Source organism: Symphodus melops (genome assembly GCF_947650265.1).
Source record: "Symphodus melops genome assembly, chromosome: 6".
NCBI classification, from domain to species: domain Eukaryota; kingdom Metazoa; phylum Chordata; class Actinopteri; order Labriformes; family Labridae; genus Symphodus; species Symphodus melops.
Window position 1 is genome coordinate 27,196,386 of NC_136696.1, and position 18,237 is coordinate 27,214,622.

At 42.8% G+C, this 18,237-nt stretch overlaps 2 protein-coding genes across 4 annotated transcripts; both read left to right on the plus strand.

Annotated features, from left to right (window-relative positions):
* Positions 1-1,981: 1,981 nt before the first annotated feature.
* bet1l (Bet1 golgi vesicular membrane trafficking protein-like) lies at positions 1,982-6,914 on the plus strand. 3 transcript variants are annotated; one of them, XM_079347043.1, is made up of 4 exons: positions 1,982-2,084; positions 4,616-4,701; positions 4,981-5,037; positions 5,445-6,914. In XM_079347043.1, exons 1-4 carry the CDS (start codon positions 2,066-2,068, stop codon positions 5,610-5,612), a joined length of 330 nt encoding a protein of 109 aa, XP_079203169.1. In that variant the 5' UTR covers positions 1,982-2,065; the 3' UTR covers positions 5,613-6,914. The 3 variants fall into 3 exon arrangements, with proteins under 3 accessions (XP_079203169.1, XP_079203171.1, XP_079203170.1); XM_079347045.1 differs by lacking the exon at positions 1,982-2,084 and adding an exon at positions 2,112-3,467; XM_079347044.1 differs by lacking the exon at positions 1,982-2,084 and adding an exon at positions 4,481-4,502.
* A 664-nt stretch (positions 6,915-7,578) lies between these two features.
* Positions 7,579-16,501, plus strand: deaf1 (DEAF1 transcription factor). The gene is given in 14 exon segments (XM_079347041.1): positions 7,579-8,058; positions 9,121-9,218; positions 9,420-9,546; positions 9,730-9,879; positions 9,964-10,103; positions 10,810-10,875; positions 11,010-11,054; positions 11,168-11,291; positions 12,086-12,226; positions 14,128-14,423; positions 14,835-14,858; positions 14,860-14,934; positions 15,021-15,110; positions 16,158-16,501. Coding segments are annotated over 14 exon segments (1,674 nt in total). The 5' UTR covers positions 7,579-7,865; the 3' UTR covers positions 16,263-16,501.
* Positions 16,502-18,237: the final 1,736 nt, after the last annotated feature.

Sequence of the window (18,237 nt, forward strand, 5' to 3'; positions counted from 1 at the left end):
ACAACAGAAAGTGTTCACTATAGTGACTTTATCCTGGACAGCAGGGCTACATTAAGCACCTGCCGCTTGTATCATCTCATCTCATCAGTTACAAGCCGTATCACTGAAATGCCCTCAACCAGAGAAGAAACACGGACCAAAGAGAGCCAGGAACTGAGCAACCCAATCCAATCAGCATCCCTCCCACTGCTCTGATCGCCCACCCCCGTTCTTAAAAACAATCTGAACATTTTAACTGTTGATTGACTTGGGTCTTTTAATTGACACACCTGCTGGTATGTGAACTAAAAGCATTTATATTTATTCTTTACAGGTTGTGACCTCTGTGCTTTCAGCTGTAATCTGTGTCAATCAGTCAGTCGAGGCTTAATCTGAGCAAGAGAGAAGCAGTCTGTTTACCGCTGAAGGAGAAAGAAAGAGCTTCTGAGAGCAGGATACGCTGAACAGAAGTCATGGCAGTCATATGAATAAAGACTGCAGCTTAATGTGAACAACAGCCTCATAAGTGTTTCAAACTAAAAGTACAAAAGAAGTTCAGTGCACAGCAGGAAACAGCAAGAATGTTGTTCTAATTTCTCTGTTTATCAGTTACAAATGAACTTATCATTAGCAAAGAGGTAAATCTTTAATATAAACAATACATTCAGGATATGAATCCAAATAGTCAGGATTTGCAGAAAAAAATATTCTCACTCCTGCTTTAACATTATTGTCTCTTTGTTTCTGCAGCAGTGAGGACAAGAAAGGCTTTACTTACAGAAACTTCCCCCATCGCCTCTTGTTAACAGCAGCAGCAGGTATTAGCGGCAGTCTGATTACTCTGAGCAGCTTCACGCTCCCAGGTCCAGAAACAGCCCATAACCTGACCACAGTTCCTCAGCTGGCAGTCTGCACACCTGCTCCAGGACCAAGATGTATTCCTCAAAAAACAGCCTCTTGTTCAGAAATTTAGTTTGACCTTCAGCAAGCTCACGAGCACAAGCAGCACTCCATCGTAGGAAAAAACAGGAGCCGGCTAAATGATTATCTGTGGAAAGCCTCGCTTAATCTAATTAGACAATCTGTGGCTTCAGTCAGCGCCAGAGACTGCTGCTCCTGCAGCTCCTCCTGCCGATAGGGACAGCCCTGGTCTTCAACAGTCACACACCGAGTCTACACATCTACAGTAAGCCAAAACCAAGTCTAAACAGTGGCACAGTCCAAGTCTACACCAGCTACACACAGACCAGGTACTCACACTGGGTCTCAGCAGACCAGATCTACTCACACCAGGGCAACAGAAACTCGGTCCACACACTAGTTCTAAACAGACCAGGTATACTCACACTAGGTTTATATATGCTGCCACAAAAGCTATACAGCCAGAGCTAAACACATATAAGTAGAACATGTAAAATCAAAGACAGGGGGTTAAACACACACAAAAACTTGTGCATTAATTCCCTTCCCCCCACTGAGCAGCCTGACGTCATGTAAGGTTCCACACGCACACACAGGTGGATTACAGCACATGGAGACACAGGAGGATTAAATAAACACACACCCGATGCACAAAGGGTGAAATCACTGATTTACATTTTGCATGATAGCTTTTTTCAGTCGGAGCTATCATGACCTTTGACCCTGCAGTCTGAAAAAGACCAATACAGCGAGTAAGTCACTGATAGGATCATTTGACATTCAGCCAAAGATTGCCCAAGCCCAACGCCATCACCACTTTCCAATCAGTGCGCTGGTGACCAAATATTAAAACACAATTTTAAATCTTAATTTACAACAAAAATAAATGCACGTTATAACTCTTACAGGTGAGAGATTGAATGGATACATTCAAACCTTAAAACAAGATCAATTTTTTTTCTTCATTTATTTTAAAGTGCTTCATTCCACAGGACAAGTTGACCAAGCTTTAACTCAACTGTCTGTTCAGTGACTGGTGTGTATGTGTTACGCCACTTAGTGGGCAGACATTGTCAATACACCGAGATTAAGTGCCACATGTCCGTGTCACGTGCGTCGATCAACGTAAACGCACACACAGCTGATCGTGACGTCACTCGTCAACATGGCGGACTGGAATAGAGGTATTTATTTTTTGACACGTATTCACTTGTTAACGTGGAGACATGAACCGTCTCCAGTGATACATACTTATTATAAATATTAGATCGGTGTAATGGAGGTCAAACTCTTAACGTCAGAACAGACCGGGTTCATGTTTGTAGTTTGGAGTCACTTCACTTCACTAACAGACCTGAGCTAAGCTAACAGGCTAACTAGCTGTGTGGTACAAATTCATTAAGAATATTATTTTTTACTCAAGATATATAATGCCGATACCGAATATATTCAGCTGAAAAGGTGATTTCTTGTGTATGGTATAACTTAGGTTGGCTTGCATACAGTAGTTTAATATTCCGATATTTACTGTTGTGTGTAAATTGAAATATGACAAGAGTAGTTCAGGTCGGTGACTTTAGCACAAATCAAAAGCACAAATCGTTCTTGATCCTGGAGGATTTGTTCATTCGTGTGATGTCTGACACGTCCGGGAAAAAAACGAGTTTCCAAGTTGTAAAAAAATCCATCTACACCTGCTCAAGTCGGAAACATGGAAAACAATTAGTTGACCAGCTTGACGTCAGGACTTGTGGGGAAACATGTTTTGATAATGTTAACATTTCTTACTAGTGCAGTTGAACCTTTCATTTACATTTCACTGATCTTCTTCGTAGCATTGCATCTTTTTCGTGATGTTGAACTAAAATCACGTCAACACAGTGGGAAGAGAAACTTGGACCACCCGAGCAGCACATCTGCCTCAGTAATAAACAGTAATATGTAGGACTAGTTCTGTATAGTCAGTACGTATTTGTCAATTAGAGACTAGCGAGTAGAGAGTCTGATCCCTTTACCATTCAAGGGAAAACAAACCTGCAGTGTAATACTGAATACTGTAATTTAATCAATGTTGTGAATCAGATGAGATAAGGTGGGAACACCCTATAGAGACAGCAAAATAAGCGTGTATAAGTAGTGTAATGTAAGGTGTTATTCAATTCCAGTTATCTTTAATTGAGATTTTAAACATTTACAAGTGCACACAGTGAAATCAAAGTTACTAAAAACGTCAGATAGAAACTTTAAACACCAGCCTACACAACGCATAAGATCGGGGATATATTAGATTGTTACAATATAATAAAACAGGTAAACAAGTGTATTGTAAGATCTCATGAACCAGCCGAAAGATCATTTTAAAACTATTTCACTTAAACGAGATTATACAAGGACATCTCATTACCGTTAGCTACATAACTATCCGGTTGTTGTGCCATCATGAGGAAGAAAAAATAATTGACGCTCAGAAACACATTTTTCCCAATTTTTGTGATGGTACGTGAACGCGCCTGCGCGGTCTGAAAACGATTAGCGTAAATGCTATTACATTTAACCGGTTTTAAACGGTAAGCTTACTTTGAAAAACATCACTTAAAACAAGAGGGTTTATATTTATTGTTAGTCATACTTGTTTAGCAACTGTTTTTTTTTTCAATAAAATGCTGATTACACAGTTTCTCTTTTTTCCTGCAAGTCATTCACACTCGACAGACGTAAATTAAATAACGTTTGCTAACCGTTGGCGTTAGGTGGCGCAGTTACATTAGCGCCGTTTTGTTTGTTTGTTTCAAATCTATTTGACTATCCCAAACTTTTAAAAAACGTATTTCTTGTAAATTTACCTAAAAAAAAATAACACACTTCTGCAAATATATGTATGAATTTACCTTTTTTATGTAGATGCGCAGATATTTGAAGGAGCTGTGAAATTTTAAACCCAGCGCGTGATTTCCATGAAGTAGAACCGTTAGTTATTGTGACGTCACGTTTTAAAAAAAGTTTTATTAACGTTTCCTGTATTTTTAGATTTAGATATATATTTGTATCTATTTATAATTTGAATTTTACCACTTTTTTAGTTTTAAATGTGTTGCCTGGCATTTGAAAAATTATTTACTTATAGGTAATGAGTAGGTTATGTGATGGGACCGTTGGTTATCGTGACGTCGCTTTAAAAAAAAAACGTTTATTAACGTTTACTATTTTGTCTTTTTATGGTGTATGTTTTCTTAATTTCTGTTGCATTCTTTCCTTCAGCTTTGTTTTAATGTATTTATGTTTTTATGTCTGTGAAGCACTTTGAATGGCCTTGTTTGAACAGCACTATATAAATACATATTACATGAAACACAGACTACTGTGGGACATATTCAATGCCAAAACAAAACAAGAATCTCTTGTCCTCCATTGTGCAGAAACGTAATCCCAGCCTTTCCTCCATGAGAAAGGTTCAATGTTGTATAGAATTAATGTTAACTTGCAACAGAATAGAAAACAAATTAATTTGAGCCAACATCTTCAGTATGTGTTTGGATGTCTGGGTTAAGTTTAGTCATGAGCCAAAAAAAATGATAACCACTACATTTCATATTACTGAATGGGTTAGTTTATTGAGTTAATTCATGTTCATGTTTTGTGAAGGTATGGATCAACTGCAGAACTTACTGAGGACTTTTAACAGGAACATATTTTTAACCGCGTGTTTGTTTTCCAGGACATGACTCTGTGAATGACATGCTGGATGCTGAAAACAAACGGATAGCCGAGAACTTGGCCACCAAAGTCTCCCGGCTGAAATCTGTGAGTTGTTAAAAAGAGACACCTTAATCTCGCCGTCTGTCTTTTTTAATGTCTGATCTTGTTTTGTTTGTTTCTTCTGAAACAAAGTGGCCACTTTGTTTCTTCTTCTCCTTGTGGATATTTATGACTCTGATATGAATCCAAACAGGATGTCCTATATGCCAAAGCAAAGACTGTGTGCTAAAGTAAATATGAGATGATGTAAATAATGTTTTAATACCTTTAACTAGCAAGTGTCTAAAAAAATAAACTTCTAATCCTTGTCACTAAATCCAACAGCTTGCGTTTGACATCGACAGAGAGGTGGATGATCAGAACGAGTATCTGGACGGCATGGTGAGTTTTTTTTTCTCTAAAGCACGATAGAAGAATATAATGAACATGTGTTTAAGATGTTCTTTGTTTTGTGTTTTTACCAGAATAAATTCCAAGTTAACAAGTCTGGTATCACGACAAACCTATTCTACAATGATAACATGTCTGAGCTGACTTTGTAAAAAGTTAGATTATTTAGAATAAAAATGGGAAAATATTAGTTTCTTGAGTCTTTTTGACCTGCTTCCACATATCTCCACATGCTGTAAGAGTTTCTGAGCATGTGAGAAACTAAAAAAATAGTGTTAAAGATGAGAGAGACTGAGGGTTAAACATCTACAGTATAAAACAGCTTCAACAGAAGTGCACGTTTTCTCTCGTTGGTTAAGTTTTGTAGGGCCTTGAATTACTTTCTTCTTCCTTCTCAGGACTCAAACTTCCTGAGTGCGACAGGCCTGCTGAGCGGCAGCGTCAAGCGTTTCTCCACCATGGTCCGATCCGGCAGGGAAAACCGACGCATCCTCTGCTACGTCTCTGTGGGCCTGGTCGTGGTCTTCTTCCTGCTCTACTACATGGTCTCCAGGATTCAAAGCTGACAGCTATAAGCCGAGCTGAGACTGTAGACTGTGACGTCATCATCGTGTGGTGTCAGGAGGAGACTTTGTTAGTGTGGAAGAAGTCAAGACAACATGTTGAATCCTTGAGGTGGCCAGCAGGGGGTGTCAGCAGAGACACTGTCATGAGTTTTTCTCCCCAAAGATGCTGAAACAACTCGCTTTCCCTTCCTTCTGCTGCCAGGATTTAATGTGGGCAAAGAGAAGGTGAAGCCTGACGGATGCTGAAGGTGGAGAAGAACTGACCACATGAGTCAAACCTTTAAACCTGCGCCACAAAATGTGAAACATCAAAGAGGCCATCGCCCAAATCCTGTTTCCTGCAAGGGGGGGGGGGGGGGGGGGGGGGGGGGGTCAATTTGAGAAAATCTCGACAATAAACCAAATACACAAAAATGTAATTCTGGACATACAAACCCAAACTGTGGAGTTGTAGAAAGTCTGTCTGAAAAAGCCTGAACGGAGAAACAAATCTGATTTCCCTGCAGTCTGAACAAAAGCCAGAGCAGCTGTGAAAAAAAAAATAAAAAATGCCAGATTTTGAGATTTGAAAAATGAGTAATGCAGACTTAAACACACACACGCTCTCATCTCAGATATCCATTCACAAAGGAAACTGAGGATTGATAGAAAAGTGAAAACATGTCAAAGAACCAGTATTACATTTTGATTAACGGCTAATGATACTCAAACTTTATTCTATTATTTGAATCCTTTAAACATCAGTTGTAATGCTCAGTGTGTTCGAGGGTTCAGACTGTTTATTTCTAACATGAAATGAAAAGTGTTGACGCCCGTCCTCTCCATCAGATTATTACAGTTTGGCTTTGTCATGTAGGAAAGTTAAACTCCTTCCCGTTTACATTCCAGTTGTGTTTGTGTTAATTGTCTACAGACTATTTATGTGTCTAAGCATCAAGTGAAGGGTTCTTTAGTGGGCTTCATGTTGGAGGGTGATTGCTCCCTTTATGGCGTTGTTTTAGGGATTATTTAAAGTATGCCTAAGAATACTTTATGGCTTGAATTCATCAAAACTTTAAGAAAGGAGTTTATTTTTATTTTCATAATACTTTAACAGAAAAAAACAAGATATTGTTTTGATAATTAAATGAAAATAAATAATTACATTTAAAAACACGGTTGTTGGGAGTTGTCTCTGTCGAGGCCGCTTGTTCGCCAATGTGTGCCTGGAAGGAAAATACTGTTTCGCTTTGTAACATCTGAGGTCCAAACTGCACAGTTTTTCTTTCAATAAATCTGATTGATTGAAGAATATATTTAAAATGAGGGTCGTGATGAAGGATTTTTTAAAGAATTTCTTTGAGCAAAGAACTTTTCCCAGGAAAACATTTGGTGAAAGAACAGGAATAAATCGATGTATTTCGCATCCATATGTACATTCATACATTTTTAGGGACAGTGCACATTAATGATCAGTTGTTACAATTACAGCTGTAAAAGACGTCAGACTTTAGCAGAAGTGCTCGTTTCCATCTGTTGTCCCTCCACAGGTAACAGGGACAGACATATTATAAATAAAAAGGTACAAGTGACACAAGACAATAATAGAACAATAAAGACAATAAAGGTTAAGAGTGGTCACAGACTTGTTATCCTCTGTTTGAAGTGTGTTTTGAAGGATGTGTTTGTGAGTCTCTTATTGTGAGCACAAAATGAAAGCTAATAAATGAAAATCCTCAAGTTGGAAATAGTGTGCTATGAAGTTGCATAGAAAACAAAATGCTGTTGATTCATTTGTCTTTCAGCAGTGTATGGATTTTCCTTGAAATCATTGTATTGGTTTGTTGTGGTGAAACTTTTATTTTCTTTATATTTGTCACGTAGTCTATTCCCATTTGCGAAACACTGTAAGCATCATATTTTTTTTTTTTTATTATTTTCAAATTCATTTTTTAGCTTTTAATTTTCTAACGTCTTTGTGGTGTTTCATCTCACGTGTCTTTCTGTATAAGTGCGGCTAACGGCCGCTGTGTGGCGCCCCGGATATGCTCGGCTTCTTTCGGCTGTCTCCGGTGCATCAAACAGACTTCATGAAATGCAGCCGTCCTGTTTCGGATTTTACCCGCCTGAACGCTCGAGGAGTATTTTTTCATTAACTAGTCATCGTTAACATCGGCAGGTAATCTCTGCTTCGTACCGGACACGGTGGCTTTCGGCGCGCGCTCCTTCCCTCCGTCGCTCGTTCATATTCGGCTTTTGTCGTTCGGCGGAAGAATGGACGAAGCGGACTCGGCCACGAAGGCACTCGGGCTGGTTGAACCGCCCATCGGCATTCAGCCGGGGGACGGCTCGGATACCGAATCGGAGGCCGAAGTTACCACGATGGCGGTGATGGCCGAACCGGGAAACATCGACATGGGAGCCGAATCCCTGCCGAACTCTGACGAGGCCGAGGCGGCTTTCGCAGGCAAGGCGTGCTTTAAGCCCTGAGCTGCGTGCAGGCCGCTGCACGGCGGGGTGGCGCTAAAAACACAAACAAGTCATCATGTAAACAAGCTGTCCTCCATGTTTCACTGAGGACACACATGTCTAATGAATCCTCGACTACAGCGACATCTCACCTCTCTAATATCACATCTCTAATAGCTTTAATTACCACATTGAGGTTTCTCCGGATTTGTGTGAAACCAAACTCCATTCATATATTTTGCATTTTTAAGAATCGCAGCCTGTCGTCAGGTTATTTTCAGCAAATGTCACAATCAAAATGTACTATATATCAACTTATACCTTTGTCTCAAATTCGGCTCTGACTTGAAACATTTAGCGACTCCCCCAAATGTAAAATGTGGAGTTTTAAAGCTTGTAGTGTTAGCCAGGAATTAGCACAGCATCGAGCAGGGGTCTCCTAAACTGGAGGTCGCGAGACACTGGGAGGTCGCGAGATGCCTTCCAAAAAAACCAAATACAAACTGGAAATTGCACATTTGAACCATTATTGTGAAGTAAGGTAAATAAAAAAAATAAAAAAAAGTAGTTAAATTTAGAATAAAACCTTCCAACTTTCGTGAGATCTGTGCACTTAAAATTAACTAACAATGTAAGTATCTGTTAAATGCTCTTTGTAAATAAAAATGCACAAAAACACACTGAAATAATATATTGGGCTCCTTCAGCTGGCCAGGTTGCCCCAGTTGTTAGCCAAACAGCTCTAAAATAATAATTTACACATTTTTTAGCAACTAAAAATTAAACATTTATCATGTCTGGAATTTAATTTTAAATCGGGCACTAGATTAATTCAACTCTGACTTAGTTGATGCCTGAAAGGTTGAAGAAGAAACCATCATGGGAGCTTTACTGTCAAGGATATCAGCGACAATATTCATTAGTTTCTGACAACAACACTTATTGGTATGTAATAGAAAAGGTCATCTAGAGTTGAACCCAGATACATTATAGTTTCTTATCTATGCTGGGTGACGTTTCTGTGAATACAAAATATTTACATTTCTTCTTCGTTGATCAGAGGTGACGGCAGTGTCGGTGGGAGGAGTTCATTCTGCAGAGGACAACGTCTTCACCACCACAGTCGCCACGTCAGGAAGTCTCCCCGAACACATGCTGGTAGAAAAACACACACACACACACACACACACACACACACACACACACACAGTGTCTCCATCTGCACGCAGCTCACGCTATCACAACACGCACTCAACACCTCCAACTGTTGCTCACAGTCCTTGGTATTGAACTTTTTCTTTCTTGTTAATGTGTGTGTCTTGACGTGTGTGTGTGTGTGTGTGTGTGTGTGTGTCACAGAGTGGGAGGACCACCCTGCAGCTTGGTGAGGGTCTCAGTACCCAGAAAGCCACTTTGATCGTTGTTCACACTGACGGAAGTATCGTGGAAGCTGCTGGCCTCAAGTCTGCTGCGTCCATCGCATCAGGTACATACTGGTGTGTGTGTGTGTGTGTGTGTGTGTGTGTGTGTGTGTGTGTGTTTTTGCATGTGAGTGTTGAAGCCTTGTTCCCACCCAGTAGTCCAGCACAGATCAGTAGAGAACAAAGTGATAAGTTGGGTCCTGGTTTTTCTGTGTCTGATCTGGGTCTGTTTGTTTCCTCGTCTTCAGGCCGACAGACTCCGCCCACCCCGCTGACTCCACCGCAGGACAAAGACTCGTGCTCCAAATACAACTGGGACCCGTCGGTGTACAACAACGAGCTGCCGGTCCGCTGCAGGAACACGAGCGGCGTGCTCTTCAAGAACAGACTGGGATCAGGTGATCAGCACGTCATGACCAGTAGAAACGTAACCGTCCTCGCTGTGCCGGGCGAATCACTCACGCTGACTGTTTTGTGTTCAGGGGGGAAAGGTCGCTGCATCAGACACAACCAGCAGTGGTTCACGCCCACTGAGTTTGAAGGCGCCGCAGGAAGAGCGAGCAGCAAAGACTGGAAGAGGAGCATCAGGTACGCCGGCAGACCTCTGCTCTGCCTCATTCAGGTACGACGTGCTTCTTCTTCTTCTTCAAAAACAAAAACGACACCACCGCTCTGGTGCCTCATACACCTTATACATACCTTAAACACCTGTAGTCTCGATGATTAAAGTAAACCGTTCACCTGTTCGATGCAGGCTGGTTGATTTTTGTTGCAGTCAGATGAAGCTCAGGCTTTTTTAATGGAGGCCCCGTGTCCACCTGCCGTTTCTTTTCTCAGCAGGAAAAAAGCACGGCGCCCAGCTTTTTTCGACTTTTTAGAAAGGCGCTTTCCCCGGCGCTCTTTTCCAAATTGATGGCGGGGGGGGGGGAATATTACCATGGTAACAGCAAGCTCAACCAATCAGAAACACTCTGTGATCGTGGGTAATGTATATTTGTGTGATGTCACTAGCAGGCGCAGGGCCCCGAGCCGATCTGGTACCTACACCGGTCATACAGACTGTTGTCATGGAGACAGGACAGACATACAGCACTTTACTTCCCAACCCAAGACGGACACACAACGCGGTGTTGAAAAAGTGCTTTTTGTGTTTATTGAGAACAGTCATGTTGTCGCCGTGTTTGTGCGTTAAATATGAAAAACTGACTTCGATTAACTCACACACACATTTGCTTCTTTCCTTCCTGTGTGTGTGTGTGTGTGTGTGTGTGTGTGTGTGTGTGTGTGTGTGTGTGTGTGTGTGTGTGTGTGTGTGTGTTTGTGTGTAGGAGCGTATCCTCAACCCCCACGCTGCCTCTTGTACCTGTGCAGCCTGCTGTGATGACCTGACGGGGGTGAGTCCTGAGCGCTCGACAGAGAGAGTGAACGATATGGTGACGATTGGTTTAGTTCATCCTGGGGTTTTGATTGGCCGGGCTGGTGAAGCGTCTATCAGGTGGTTAAAACAGTTTTTGTGTCTCTGATTCAGTGTTCAAAGGAAGGAGACGCTGTGGTGTCAGAAAACATCAGCATGGTGAGTTTGTTTGTTTTCTCCTCCGATTAAAGCTGCTGCTTGTTTTGGACTAAATGCGTGCGTCTCCTCCATGTGTTGATTTTATTTCTCCGTATCCTCTCCGCTTGATCCAGACCGGTCCAGTTCGCCTCTTCGTCCCGTATAAGAGACGGAAGAAGGACAATGAGCTTCCTGTCAGCCCTCCCAAGAAGGAACTTCCTGCAGCCAAAAACATCACCCTGACGCCGGGGGCCACATGTACGTCAGGTGACTTCAGCCTGAAGCAGAGCCTCTGTGACCGCTCGCTCCGAAACGCTGCAAAAGTTTCAGGGAGATTTGACTTTTTTTTTTTAACCTCTTCTTATCCCTACTTTTTTTTTTAGAGAGTTGTTCATGTCAGGTTTTCTGGAGTCGGGTTTCATCCGGCTGCAGCAGCAGAGCTTGAAGCCTTTACACGTCTTCCTGCTGCCACAGTTATCCCTCCGTCATTGTTGTCCTCCTTGTCCTCCTTCATCATCCTTCTTTCTCCGCCTTCAGTCCCTCCATGTTGACGTTTCCTGCGTCGCCCTTTCAGCTCCTTTTAGGTTCAATCGCATTTCAAGACCACGCAGACTTTGTTAAAACAGTTCTCATTTTGGCCGCTGATGTTTCATAAAACTGCCACAATAACAAAGTTGAGTTTTACTGATCCAGCTCTGCATTGTTATAACACACAGTAACTCCTGTGTTCATTAAATTACTGTTTTTTTAAATGGAGTCTGGTGGCTTTTAAGACAGTGACATCACTGCTGGTTTTAAATGTCCGAAGCAAAAAAACGACCACTTGTGTTGCAGCCAGTACAACCCGTTTAAAGTTTCATGTCTTCACCAACCAACCAAGCGTCTGTCTCCCACACGTCCTCGAGGAAGGAGGACGAACATTCTCCATTTACAAACTCTGAGTTTCTAATTCCATCTTTTAAGCCGCCGTCGTCCGGTGAGGACGCAGTCATCAGAATCTAATAACACAGAACGCCTTTAAAGACTTAATGAATGCTGTCCTCCGCCAACAGTCACCATGTCACCGTCGGGACAGTTCACCACCTCCGGCACGCTGACCTTTGACCGAGCTCCGACCAACGATGCCGCCGCCGCCGCTGCTGCCATCATCTCAGAAGGTTCGGCGCAGAGCGAGGTGTTCGCCAGCACAGCAGGTACCGCCCACCGCCGCTGTCAGTCAAAATAAAAACACTCACAGCTGCTCTCACTGAAGGAAAAACACAGTTCCACTATCAGTCCACTAGAGGGTGCTGAGGTGACATATCAGAGAGGTAGACGTGATTTAATTTTCTCTCAGTTGAGTCTTAACTTAAAGAAGGTCAGTTTGTCAGCGAGCTGCGAAACTCACTGCAGCTTTTTTTTATCTCACTGTTTGTGTCTGTCTGATAATCCCGTTTGAAGATGAACAGACCTTTTATATATTTTAGGGAATCACAACACGTGACTTTGAAATACTTCAAAATAAGGGTCAAAAATTAAAAGCATTTTTTCAGACCTTACTCACATTATTGTTGGTACACTTAAAAACACGCAGCTTAAAGTGGTTTCTGTGACCCAGGTTCAAATCCGACCTGTGGCTCCTTTCCCGCATGTCGATCTCCGCGATTTCTGACTCTGTCCAATCTATCTTTAAAAATATCACGGCACAACAATGAAAGATAAAACATGCATATAAAAGGCTGAGTTTTAGGGCGGCTAAATGTGGAAGTGGTTCTGGTTCTGGAGAGGTTCCAGGTTCACCTGAGTTCTGCCGGGTTGTCCTCATGCAGGACACAGAACCCCCCCAACAGCAGGCCAACTCTGACATCTCTCCATTAATGCACGTCCACACTTCCTGTGTGTGTGTGTGTGTGTCTCTGTGTGTGTGTGTGAGAGAGAGGAGCATGTCTCTGAAATAACAGAAGAAGAAGGAGATATACTTTATTGATCCTGTGAGGGGGAGATGACATCTTCACTCTCTGTGGTTGAACATGCTGCACACACATGAACAGGAGCTGTGGACCTGCATTAATGGATGATGATGATGATGCACAATTGTAGACTGGGAAAACAAATCGTGTCATTTGGGTGAGTTGCAGTTTTCAGATGAGGCTCGGATCTGACAGAAACTTCAATAATGGAAAATGATGAGAGTTTTGAAAAGTTTCCGTCTGCTTCTGGAAGTTTCACAGCTCCGCTCTCGGCTGCCGTGGTCTGTCCTCGTACTCCGGGACTTCAGCGCCGCCTTCCACACGATTGATGAGCGTATATCAAATTTAGAGATGCAGCTATCGAATATTTTAGTAATCGAGTAAAAAAAAAAGACGCAAAAAAAACAAAAAACTTAACGAAGCCTCGAGGCAACGAAAGTTCCTCGATGAATTTTTGTTATCGAATTATTCGAGTTATTCGAGGAATCGTTTCAGCTCTAATCAAATTAAAAACAATGAAATGGTGACGTGCTATTGGACGGAGCGTTTTTAAATCTCTCCTGTGGGACGGGTGATTCTGTGTGAAGCTGACAAATTGTGTCTCCTTCGTAAAGTTAAGGCGTCCCTCAAGGATCGGTTCTGGGTCCACTTTCTCCTCCTCGAGAATGAATGAATAAATATTGTGTCATTTCATTTGGATAAATTGATAAAGATGGATCGATGATAATCCGAAACTCTTCCCAGGATTTCACAGGGCTGCTTCGTTTTGCTTTTGTGCATCTCGACACAGAGACGAGATAAACGGAGCTTTATTTACCTGTAAGAGCGCGCACGCACACGTTTCCCCTGCAGGGACCAATCAGAGCCTGAGATGGATGTCCGGTTATTTTTTGGACTCGTCTGTTTTCCTCGGTGGATCTCTGCACAGACGTTAAAAGCGGCGTGTATGTAGGTCAGCGGTGGACGTGTGGAGGATCCACAGACACGTCTCTCCTTGGACCGCCTGCTCGGCTCACTTTCACACGTTCACCTTAAAAGGCAGGAAGACGTCACGATGACGTCTACGGTTTTACTCAGCCATGACATCACAGTCACCTGTCCATCGATCAGACCCCTGACTCTCCTCCTTCTCTCCTCTTCCTCAGTGCTGACGGCGTTGCCGGCGCTGGCCGTGTCGCCTCAGCCCGTTCACGCCAAGATGACGGTGACGACAGCAGCGGCGACGTCTCCGTCGGGGGCGCTGATGAGCGGGCTGGAGGTCGGGCCCGTGGGCGGGGAGGGGCCCGTGGTCAGCGAGGGGCAGAAGAACACCTGGCTGTACCTGGAGGAGCTGTCCAACACGCTGCTGAGTAACGTCCAGCAGCTGAAGGCTCTGATTGAACAGGCCAAGAACTCAGCGGCCGACACGATGGCGAGCAAAGTCCCAACGATCAGGAAGGAGGTGAGAGGACATGGAAAGAACTCGTTCTTTGTGTAGTGACAATTATGCTGAAAAATCCTTAAAAATCCGTAATCCACTGATGAAATGAGGCAGATTTAAAATGAAGCAAAAGACGATTTATCCCTCACAGACGACCTCGTCCCGCTCGTATTATTCCTTTTTTTTTTACCCACATGGCAATTTCACAACAATTAGCTGCGCTTTACGGCAGCAGGACCAAAACGGAGCAACAGAACTATAAACTCACAATGTTTCCAAAAGTGACAAATATGAGACGAAACGTAAATTAATTCCTAAATTCGAAGGCAAATTTCTATTAATTATAAACGTTTATTAACCTGTCCTCTATAGATCTAACACTTTGAATAATTGTGTGTGTGTGTGTGTGTGTGTGTGTGTGTGCGTCTCCAGTGCGGCCTCAGTCAGACGTTTCAGAAACCAGATCACGTTTCCGCAGCACGACGACTCGGAGGTGAAAAGGGGCTCTGAAATCACCGAGATCATCATCAATGTAAGACACAAACAAAGAGAGCGAGAGGAGGAAAGTGCAGCGGCGCTGGTTTAAAGCTGTCCCGTCCTCTTCTTTGCCTTCTGCAGCAGATGTGTGTAAATTGCGGTCGGGAGGCGATGAGCGAGTGCACTGGATGTCACAAGGTCAACTATTGCTCCGCCTTCTGTCAGAGGAAGGTAAGACCCGCCTCGCTGCGGACTCATGGCTCAGATTTTTTTTTTTTAGTTTGGCTTTTAAAATGTAGCCTGTAGTCTCAGGATCCGGTGGGACCTCAGACCTGAACTGACCCACGTTTCTAAAAGAACAACTAACAAGCAGCTCGCTGTTTACCCAAGAAAACATGGAGGCCACCGAAGTCAGCAGGGTGCTTCATGTTTGAAGCGTTTAATGATGTCTATTTGTGGAGCGAGAGTACACTCTCTCTCTCTCTGCCTCTGTCTCTCTCTCTCTCTCTCTCTCTCTCTCTCTGTCTCTCTCTCTCTCTCTCTCTCTCTGTCTCTCTCTCTCTCTGTCTCTCTCTCTCTCTCTCTCTGTGTCTGTCTCTCTCTCTCTTTCTGTGTCTGTCTCTCTCTCTCTCTCTCTCTCTGTCTCTCTCTCTCTCTGTCTCTCTCTGTCTCTCTCTCTCTGTCTCTCTCTCTCTCTGTGTCTCTCTCTCTCTCTCTGTCTCTCTCTGTCTCTCTCTCTCTGTCCCCTCTCTCTCTCTCTCTCTCTCTCTGTCTCTCTCTCTCTGTCCCTCTCTCTCTCTCTCTCTCTCTCTCTCTCTGTCTCTCTCTCTCTCTCTCTCATGGTGTAATACACCAGTCTCTTGGACGTGACATCACAATACAGCACATCCATTCGAGTCCTTGTCCAAACATCGGAGAGCATGGCTCTCATTTATTCATCATGAAGCCCGTTGTGTACCGCGTGCGCGTGCGCGTGCTCGTGCATGAAGCGTGCCGTGCCTGAGCAGGGTTGAAGCATGCTTGGGACGGTGCAGATCGTGACCGCGCCCTGATACACAGTATATACTTATTTTAGAAGCAGACATTTTATTAGCTTAACTTTAAGCTGAGACAGCTGTTTGCATCATAGACATGCTCGTTCTATGTGTTTCATTTCTTTGTGTGTAAACAGTATCAGACGTGTCGGCTCTGATCGAAGGTCGTGCTGACGTCCGATCACGGTTTAAAAACATGAATGAATGTAAAGTGATGATTCGGTCCGTTTCCTTTTCACTGCAGGACTGGAAGGATCATCAGCACACCTGCTGTCAGTCAGCAGGGGGCGTCACTGTTCAAGAGGAGGAGGAGCCAATCACAGCGATGGACATGGACAAAGTGAAATGAAGGCACAGCAGGCTCCGCCCCCAACAATCAGATCTCTGTTTTCAGGAGAGCTGAACGTATTATTTAATAAAACTTGTTTTTTCCCTTCCTGGAGCGGCTCCTAGTGGACTTTAAAGGAACTGCAGCCCAAATGCACTAACGTAACATCACATGTCAAGATGTTAACAGGGACTCAGTCTGACATTAACGAGAGTTAAATCTGTTTGTTATCTTAATAAATGTTTTTTTTTTTTTTTAAATCAGTGTCCAAAATGTTTTTTTTTTTGTTTTTTTTTTACTTCTGCTTAAGAGGAGTCAAAAAAAGCCACAAAAAAGTTCAAATCTAAAACTACTCATGAATGATAAAAACAATGGGTATAACCCTAAACCCTAAACTCTGCTCAGTATAAAGCCGAGTTTTCACAGATCTAAACTTCATTTTATTCTGACATTTATCCCCTCAGGGTTTTGTTTAATTAGTTACTCTATTAATAAAATAAAAGTTTCTGTTGGTATTTTTATCCAGCTGAAAACTTTCTGCAGGTTCCACCAGAGAGTCGTTTTCTCTTCTGTTTCTTAGTTTGACAGTTTACTGTCAGTCTGTCACAGCTTCTCTACATGACTCACCTCTGACGCGTTGACTTTTGATTCTGCAGCATCTCAGTCCCCCCCCCCCCCCCCCCCCCACACACACACACACACACACACACACACACACACAGAGGGAAAGACGTCTTGTTGTAAAGGTTAGACTCGCATGTTTTTCAACATCTTCCTCAGAACAATAATCGTGTCTCTCACACATTTTCTTCTTCTGATTTGCCAAATTGAAGATTTATTTTTGGGCTTATTGTAGAAATACGACAGTGGAGAGAGAGAGAGAGAGAGATTTGCCATTTCAGGGAAAATGTTACCATCAGGTGAGAGGGAGGACCCTTCCCATCGGACGTTTCTAAACGTATTTTTATGACCTGTGGCGTTGATCCCCCGCTGACCATCTTCTCAATCGTGAAGGCTAGCTTCATATTTGTGACCTTCTATCAGGAGTATGTGTGTGTGTGTGTGTGTGTGTGTGTGTGTGTGTACTTGTCAAACCTACGCTACGGAGACATGATTCTAAAACACATTTAAATGGTGGGGACCTGCTGCATCAAAGGGGACAAACATGTCTTCTTACTGAAATCAGTTCAATTTTAAGAGATGATTTGGGTAAAGAAGTCCCGTCATCTGAAGGGATTGTGTGTGTGTGTGTGTGTGTGTGTGTGTGTGTGTGTGTGAGAGTGTGTGTGTCAGCCTGCCAGTCAGTCAGTCAGTCAGTTTGACATCTGCTGAGAAGCTTTTAAAGCTTCACATCTGTGTCTCGTCTCCGATCATAAAACTTTAACTTCAGGTGACTTTGTGGAGACACCGAGGACACTCTTGAGTCTGCATCATAATAAAAAAAAAAAAAATTAGATACAAACTTGAAACGTAAAAAAACTGAAATGTAAGAAAAGTGAATTTATTGAAAGTGGCTGTAAACGACATTAAGCTGTTAATTTCTTCAAATAGTTAAATAAGGTCAAAGGTTGCTGAGTGTTGAGACTTTTAGGACGTCCCGACCACTTTGTTTTTTTTTTTATAGAAGGCACAACTTCCCACAAAGACAAAGACTTTCACTGAAGACGATCTTTACGATGAATATAAACGTCAGGGCGATGTAGACGCTTTGTAGTTATTGAGTGAGATTATAATTTGCATTGAAAGTGTGAATCGAACACGTCTGGTTCCTGGTCGGTCTCTTGCCTCCAGGATCCAGAACCTCCACTGAGATCCCGTCACTGGATCAGAGCAGCTAAACAGGCGAGCAGCAGGAAGCACAACGTTTGTTTTTTCAGACAGTTTAGGAAACAACATTTTTTTGGGATTTTCGATTCAAATCGATTCTGGATTTATTGATCCATGGATTCAAGGTCTAATTATGAATTAGTACAAACTTCAGGATCTACTCTAAAAA